Below are 8,740 nucleotides of genomic sequence, written 5' to 3'. Positions count from 1 at the left end.
GTTGGGGATATCACAGAGACAGTCACGTGGCCAACCGCTTGGTTCGGTTCCTGAAGCCAAGGCCATGCCTTTGTTGTTCTGCTTCCCCAGGCAGTGGGTTGGCAGCTGTTTACTTCCAGCCTCCTTTCACAAGCTCCTGACTTCAGGAACTAAGCCTGGCTCCTGTTCACCTTGTTTGGAGCATCTTTAGTTCCAGTCACCCTGTAGCAGACAAAAATCCTGGCTTTCAGAACAGGCCCACTGGGGGCCTGTGGCTTCAGGCTTGCTAAGCTGTTTCAGTTTCATTTCTTATCTATGAAAAGGTTTATTTTGTTTTTGAGCCTGCTTCTGTCTTTTTGGTTTTCTCTTTCTATATTTTAGCCATCATTACTATTTATGTGTAATAAAGGATGTAGATCAAAATATGATTTTCCTGCACCAACTTGAGCAGCAATCTTTCTGTTTACCTCTCTGGCTTAATCTCTCACCACCATCCCTTTCTCTACAATCTGTGTTCTAGCCACAGTTAATTACTTTAGATGATCAATAAATGCACGTTCTCCCTCCTCCTCCCTCCCCGCACAAAGTTTAGATGAAATAAGACATCGAGGATAGTCAAGTGGAGATTAGATTTTTTTTTATGTGTCACATTTATTGCAAATAAGTTAATAAAGAACAAAGTTCTAGATCTGTAACCAAAAAGAGCTTGCTAACACTCTGCCAATTCTCAACCAGCATGGGATTCAGCCTGAGAACAACCCCCAAAGGGGAAGCTAGGGTTTGTAGAGCAGACATGTTTACTCAAGATCATTGTCTGCACTGGTCTGGGGCAGAAAGGGAACAAGAGAATGAATCTTCAGTAACTGGGGGTCTTTTAACAGATTAGCTCCTTCCAGTCAAGAACTACGAGCTGATGAAAGTAATGGCACTTCACCAATCAAGTAACTCACTTCTGAGTGTGAAGGAGCCAAAATTACATTCTAATGAAATACCCTTCCTACCCCCGCTCCCTGGCTAAATGGGGGTGGGGAAAGAAGGCTCCCCTAACACACGCCCTGCTCTTCCTCATTCATCCCAGCCTTTCACGGATCCTTCCCACCCCTTTCACCTACCAGCGCCTCACTCATCCTGACGCCTATAATAAAAATAAGTAAATATTGACTGAATCTCAACTATGGGAGAAGCCCTCATTTAATCCTCATAACAACCCTATGATGTATGCATTTTTATTTTAATCTTAGGGATAAAGAAACTAAGCATAGGGAAGCTTTCTAAGATCACACAGGCAAAAGGCGAATGGCGGAGGTAGGGTTAGGCCCAGGGTTCTCTAGTTTCAAAAAAGCCTACATTTTCCCATCGTAGCCAGCTGCTTCCCGTATTTTATTCATCTTCAGATATCTAGAACACAACATAGCACCTGGCAGAGAATAGATGCTCAATAACATTTAATGAATGAATATATAAATAAATGAAACATTCTCAAGCTTGCCCTGAGTGGATTACAAACGACTTTAATATGAGAGTTTATAAAGAATGCTTAACTTCCTTTGTTGTCAGATTGTTCTTTATGAAGGTGGATATGAGCATCCAGTTTCGAAGGTGTCTATAGGAGCTGCTATCACCTCTGTCTAGCCCTTTCAATTTTAGATCATCCCCCCGGGTGCCAAGAAGACAGTTGCTCTCTCTTGGTTCTACCCCACTTTTGTTCCTGGCCCAAGCCTGTTGGCCACCTGAGAAGGTGGGTTCCTCTGGTCCTTGATCCTTTACGCGTGTAGAACGACTGGTGGCCATAGCACCCCTATGCAAAGACACGCCGAGTGTTAGCCACGACTCTTTACTCTGCAGGCCACAGAAACTAACGGACTGGAAAAGAAATGTAGAGGCTTGTAACTGAGACGTTCACAGGATGAACTAGCCATAGATATGGCCAGGTCAGTGCAGAAATAGATTCACTTTGAGCCCCGTGAAGCTTAAGCCTCTGAGTTTCTCATCGCTTGGCTCTGTCTTAGGCACTGGGAGAGGCCCTGGAAATATATTTACGTAGTCATATGTTTTTCTAAAAGTTGTAAACTTCACTTCCCCAGTTCAAGAGTGTTGGGGGATTACGGCCAGGCAAACTATATATCGGAAGGGTAAAGCACAGCAGAGTTCTGAGTAAGTGGCGGAAAAACAGCTATGCGTGCCTGGGCCTATTCTGCTTCCTAGGTTGGAACACGACCTTTCCCTCCTCCGGGTTAATTAAAGGCTCAGCTCAGGTGGCACTTGATCCTGGAACCTTCCCTGACACACTCCCAAACCCCTCCCCTCACCCTTGCTGCTTCAGTGTTCCCATGAGCCCCTGGGGCTTTATTCTAACGGCTCTCTTCTTCCTGTCTTGTAATTGCCAGTACTCATCTATCTCCTCCCATGAGACTGTGAGCTCATTGAGACAGGGATTCTGACTCATTTCTCCAATCTCTAGCACCTAGTAGAGGGTTTGTCACACAGTAGTCCTTCAACAGAGGACTTTTATGCACAAGCAAATGGGCCTCAAATACTTTGGCTCAGAGAAACAGTTGAAACTCTTTTTGGCTTTGCTGACTTTCATGGAGCTGACTTGAGAGTTTCAGAACATTGAACTTCAGCTTACGCCCTGACCTCTGAGGAAAAATGGTTCATAGAAGAATGCAAGAGTGGAAAGAGCAAGGCTAAAGCCTACTCTTTTTTTTCCGTACACATTTTCTGCATTTCCTACATTTCTCTACACATGGCCATGTCTGGTATTTTCTCTAACATCTTCCTTGAATACTTCGGGAACTAGTTGAAACTAAGAAGAAACAGGTTATATAAGTAAATCGAAAGCCTCTTTTTGCATACCAACTGTATGTTTTTTTTTCTCTAGCATATGATTCCAGTTTCACTTCACACAGAGCTAGATGGTATATAACAGGTGTTAAAATTGTTTCAATAATGAAAAAGTGAACATTTGATTGAACAAATACAAGTAATTTTTATATGACAGTACATAAGTGGAGCTCAGTAATGGTTCTATAAATCTGAAATATGTAGGGGTAAATTTTGTTTTGTTAGAAATTTAATAATTCTTATTTCCTAAAATATGAATTAATTTACATGGATTCGTAAAAGGGAAATCACTACTTTGTGGCCACTTTGGAATCCTGTCTATACCTTTGATCAAAGCATAACCACGCTTTGAAGATGACAAATTCTCTTTAGACTCTAGAATAAGATCTTTCCCTTTTGCATATTATTTCATGTATTCTCTGTTTTCTGTTGATTGAACCACTTGTGTGTTCACCTTGATATGACTGAGTCTACTTATTTGAAATCTGACCTTAACTTGCTCAAGGACTAGTTTCTTTAAAATTATTTAATTATAAAAGTAACACAAAGAGAACACGGTGGGAAAATCATATGTAATACCAACATCTTAACACAATGGCTATAATATTTTTCAAATATTCCCTTTTGATCTTTTTATATGCATATTTTATTTACTTGTAAATCATAATTTATGAATAAATTTGCAGTTTGCTTTAAAAACCCCCAACAAAGCAGCACTCATTCTTTTAAAACTCATTTGAGACAGACCTAGTCTCTAGAAGACAATACACACACACACACACACACACACACTTTTTAATGCTGGAGTAGTATTATAATAAAGCAACTGACAGCACCAATGGCCTTAGAATCACTGACTGCATTTGGACATCTGCAATAACCCCTAATTTAAATAATGTTTTTACTCTCCTGAAGGAGAAGTGAATTCTGCAAAGCAAGCAAGGGCAATAAAGAGGAAGGCACATACAAGCCTTCTCCGCTGGTGAATAGGTTGAGCCTGCGTAAGTCACACTTGTCAACTATGATTTCAGGTTTCATGTGATTGATATCTCTGTAGTTGATGATTTGGTGTCAACCTAGACATTACTCAAGACTCTTGTAACTTGCTATTTCATTGAGGTCAGTATTTACTTTCCTTTTTCATGGAAAATAATGACCTCGAAAGTAGAAAACCAAAGTGTTTCTTTTTCTTTCAGATTAGAAACCTATTCATAATATTGATACATTTTAAAAAGACACAGTGGGAAGGCAGGGAGTTTCTTACATCTGCTCCTCACACGTGTCCAACAGAAATCTGTTTGGATTGGGTATTCTACCGCCAGCCTGACTGGGTGAACTCGTGAGAGCTGGCCCTTATCATTTGTATGTCTTTAATTGGTGAAGCTGGGTCCGTGACAATGACTTCTTTTGTCATAGGGTAGGTAGTTAGATATGCAGAACTTCTAGAAATTGTGCATGCTGGAATGTACTTTGAATTGTGCCAGTGAGCATGAGGATATTTTGCAGGGTTTTGAATCTAAACTAACTCGACTTCCCCTCCCCCACCCCCACCAGTTAAGGGCCTCCTTTCTGATTCCCACTCATCAGTGAGGATGTGTGGAAGGGATGACAATTTAATATTAGAATAAAAGAATCCGGAAGCGAGAATATATATGTATTAGAAAGGAATTTTTGGATTTAATCACAACATGGTTCTTCTCAATACTGTGGATAACAGAATGCACTCGGATTGCTTTTAAGCCTGAATTTATACAATACTGATGTCTTTCGGGGTTTTAGCACCTCCTCGGTCACAGTTAGCATCTCTTTTATGGGAGGGCAGTGGCGAGGAGTGTGAAGGGGATGGCACTGGACCAGGAGGAGGCTGCTGTCACACAGGCCACCGTCAGTCAGACTGCTCAGAGGGGGAACCTAATGGAAAGGGCAAGGTCGCCATTTTATCTTTAACACAGAGCCTGGCACATGGTTACCGCTCAGAATTGATGAATCGGGCGCCCAACTACGTGCACTCGGGTGACATGGAGGAAGTTTGAGACCCTGCCGTTGCGCCCTAGGGACAAGTCTGTATCGAAGACAAGGCGTCCGCAAAGCTAGATTGAAGGTTAGCCTCAGCCCGTCAGAGCCCCTTAATGCCAGCCCCGTAAGTGCAGTGCAACCTCCGCGACCCGAGGCCTCCTCCGTCTCGCCCAAACGCCGGTGCGGCTCCCGAACGCACGAGGCCGGGGCGCCCGGCACCGGCGAACTTGCCCCCGAAGCGCGGACGGGCGACCCCGTCCCCCCGCGCGCCCGGCCGGCGGCGACACGCGCTTCCGGGGGCGCCGCGGCGCGAGGCCGGCGCGGGCCGGGGGGCGGGGCGGCGGCGGCGGCGGGGCCGGGAGCGTGCGCGCGCACTCGCACTCCGCCGCCCGGGGACGCCCACTCGAGAGTCCCGGCCGCCGCCCCCGCCCCCCGCCGCCCGGCTCCCCCTCCGGCGAGCGCCAACGGGTGGCGGCCGCGCTGCGCTGCGCTCTGCGGGCCCCGGGAGGCGGGGACGAGGACCGGGCCGCAGCCCCGCACCGCGTGGACGCGCCGCCTCTCCCGCAGCCGCGGCCAGGGCGACCGGAGGCGGCGGCCCCCAGCCCCGCCACCTCGGCGGCCAGGCCGCCCTCGCCAGCGCCCGGCGAGGAATGAGCAGGCGCCGGCCCCGGGCTCTCGGGTCTGTGCACGGCGCGGGGCCGCGGGCGCTCGGTGCCCGCGACCCGGCGCGGCGCGGGCGGCGGCGGCCTCGCTCGGGGGCCCGGCGCCGGGGCTGACTGCGCCGGCCGCGGCGGGGAGGAGGAGGAGCCGGGGGGCGGCCCCGCGCTCCCTCCCCCCGCACACGCCGGGGCCGCTCAGTGGCCGCCCGGGAGGAAGTTCCGCTCCCTGACGGAGCCGTGCGGTGGCGGCGGCGGCGGCCGGGAGGGCGCGGGGGCTGGGGACGCGGATGCCCTTCGTGCCGGCCGTCGGGTGGGCAGCGTCCGAGCTCGCCCGGCGCCGGGGGGGCCGCGTCGGGAGGCGCCGGCGCCCGACACCGTCGGCCGCTGGGTCCAGCGCCGCTGCCGCGGCTTCGCCCGCCTTGGCCGACTTCCGAGGAGACCCTTGTTTTCCCAGCGCCCGGGCCGAGGGGCTCTGGAATCGAAGCGTCGGAGGAGGCGAAGTGAACCCCCCGCGACTCCGCGGACCTGGGCCGGCTCCCTTTAGGGGCGGGAGTCCTCGCCGGAGCATCCCGCTGAGGGGCGGGAATGGAAGACCCCACCTTGCATCCGCTCTGCAGCGCTGCCTTCCCGGTCCACCCTTAGGAATGAAGAGGAGTCTGGTGATAACCCGAGGCAAGGAAAAAATCGCCGGACACACGCTAGCGATCGTTTGGAGGGCCACACACGTTTCTGAATGTAATTGGACAAGCGTGAAAGAGGTGCCCTATTAAAAAGCACAACAAGCCTTTAAGAGGATTGAAAAATAGAATCGCCCCGGTTTTGCCGAGATTTTGAAGACTGTTCAATGTATTGCACATCTGACATAAGATGAGAACTTTGTGAAATACTGTGTCCAAGAGCGTAAACAATGACTACCCCGGCCCTGCTGCCCCTGTCTGGACGAAGGATACCACCTCTGAACTTGGGGCCGCCTTCCTTCCCACATCACAGGGCTACCTTGAGACTTTCTGAGAAGTTTATCCTCCTCCTCATTCTAAGTGCCTTCATCACCCTGTGTTTTGGGGCATTCTTTTTCCTTCCAGACTCTTCAAAACACAAACGCTTTGATCTGGGTTTGGAAGATGTGTTAATTCCTCATGTAGACACCGGCAAAGGGGCTAAAAACCCTGGAGTCTTCCTGATTCATGGACCCGATGAACACAGACACAGGTTTGTTTATTTCAGAAGTTCTGGTATTAACATTTGGCAGAGCAAGGTATGGTTTATTGCATCACATCTGTCTTTTTTTTTTTTTTTCCCCCCCGCAGCAAAATGTAATTTTGTATGAATTGTGAGAATTGTGTTGCTCTTTCCCGACTGGTTGAATAGAATTGTAGATAGGAAGGGCTCCTAGAGCCCCATCTAAAGTCCACCTTCTTCCTTTTATATAGGAGAAACCTTTGTGCCCAGAAATAACCTAAAGAAATAAGTGCCATATGCCGCGTCTTCCTTCATTAAGAATGTGGTGTATCCAGTCATTGTGCCACCCAGTGAAACAGATATATTGGATCCTGACAGCTGCTATGAGTTTGTTCTCTCCGGAAGGGCTCTCATTCTCTGTAGTTAAAGCTTGGTAGTGAACCTTAGCTTTTTAGGAAGACAAACATGGGCAGAATATACCTGTCATTTCTTAACAGGCAAAAATAACCTCGTTGTGTTCAGGGGATGCGTTTCGGTGCTCTGTATGGAACCAGTTAAAGCTGTCATTGACTCAAGTTATTTCACATTGTGAGTCCTGTAGACGAGATTTGGTTATATTTTTAAATTTAATTTTGCTCTCCTCCCACTTTTTTTTTTTTTTTTTTAATATGAGAGATGGAGGATGTCAAGTAACTATTTGAATATGGTCGATTAATGGGTTCACGTCCTTTCAAATCACCAGATCCGAAGTGAGCTCTTGGGAGAGTTTGGCCCAACTGGGATAAAATGAAGGCCCTAGTTAAAATCCCTTTAAATCGTTTATGTAATTTGTGTCAAAAGAAGAGTTTGAAAAGTAGTTTACTTTTCTCAAACCTACATTTTCTTTTTTTACCTGCTAAATCTTTTCCCTTTTTTCTCTATTTCTTAAAATAATTTCCGAGTATGTGGTAAAAAGTCATATGCTTGTCAATGTCTGTTTTCAACTGACATTGGTTTTAACTTTTTATCATGCACAGGTTTTTGAAAAAGCTTAAATTCAAATGTGAGCCTAAGTTAAATACTTGGAAAAATGCACAAGTGTAACGAGAGCCGGTTTTTCCTTTTTCTCAATTTGGTTAATTTATTATTTGCTTGCTGGTTCTTTGACTTTTGGCTGAACCTTATGGAATAGCTACTTCCGAAATTGTTTCTTGCCATTCTTCTTTAACTAAATCAATTTGGAGTTTTTGTCATCATTTTCAACTTCTGTATTCTGTATTTGTTTATTTTGCCTTTTGCTCTTTGTGACTTCAAGAAAAATCTGATGTGATCTGTGAAATGAGTTGCTGAAAAATTAACACTGAAAATACCGTTTTCCTTGAAAATCTATTTTCTATAGTAGTTATATAAGCTATGATATATTTTTTTTTTAACAAGGTGTTAAGACTGGTCTCTGACCTCTGACAGCAATGTGTTAACATTATTTAACTCTGTCATGTACTAAACAGTTTCCTTTATATTTTAAGAGTGGTGTAAAGGTTAAAAAATATATAGACAACATTCTAGTTTAAAAGCATTCACATAGAAAAATTCTTAATTAAGTGGAACTACAAATTTAAATTCGAATGAAAATACAAATAGGTACATTTTATTTACATTTTTAAAAGCCTACTTAAATCTTTTAAACAAAGATTCTTAAATTTATATAGTCTGTGACTACATGTGCTTGTGTGTTGCTGTCTAACACTGTGGGTTCCTGAGCTTGGGATGAGATACTGGTTATTTAGTTCTGATAGCAAGGGATGATGGTAAGTGAGCTAAATCCTGGGTTTTGGATAGTGAGAGTCTGGGTAGCAAGTGTTGTATGTGAGAATTCAAATCTGGGTTCTGAGTGTTGGAAAGCAAGAGTCAAAAGAGTGGGCGTTCAAGTAACAAGGGATCCCTGTATTATCTCTATGCATATTCTTGGTTTTTATTAGTTTACTTTTATATTTGCTTAGTAGGTGGTCAGTTGTAGCCTACCATATCTGAAAACACAGTTTATAGTGAAAATAGTCTTCTAATTTGAGCAATGAAATATGTTT

General features: G+C 45.8%; 1 protein-coding gene across 2 annotated transcripts in view; it reads left to right on the top strand.

Annotated features, from left to right (window-relative positions):
* The first annotated feature begins 5,831 nt into the window (after positions 1-5,831).
* The window catches only part of MAN1A2 (mannosidase alpha class 1A member 2), an 88,800-nt gene continuing 85,891 nt past the window's right edge, over positions 5,832-8,740 (top strand). Inside the window, exon 1 of one of the 2 annotated variants that reach the window (XM_016160875.2) lies at positions 5,832-6,707. In XM_016160875.2, coding sequence (XP_016016361.1) covers positions 6,406-6,707 — 302 coding nt within the window. In that variant the 5' untranslated portion in view covers positions 5,832-6,405. Of the gene's footprint in view, positions 6,754-8,740 lie in introns of both variants that reach the window. The other variant, XM_016160877.2, reaches the window with a different exon arrangement.

Source organism: Rousettus aegyptiacus, unplaced genomic scaffold, assembly GCF_014176215.1.
Source record: "Rousettus aegyptiacus isolate mRouAeg1 unplaced genomic scaffold, mRouAeg1.p scaffold_m13_p_17, whole genome shotgun sequence".
NCBI classification, from domain to species: domain Eukaryota; kingdom Metazoa; phylum Chordata; class Mammalia; order Chiroptera; family Pteropodidae; genus Rousettus; species Rousettus aegyptiacus.
The sequence above is the reverse complement of the archived record's forward strand: the minus strand, read 5'-3'. Positions and strand labels throughout refer to the sequence as shown.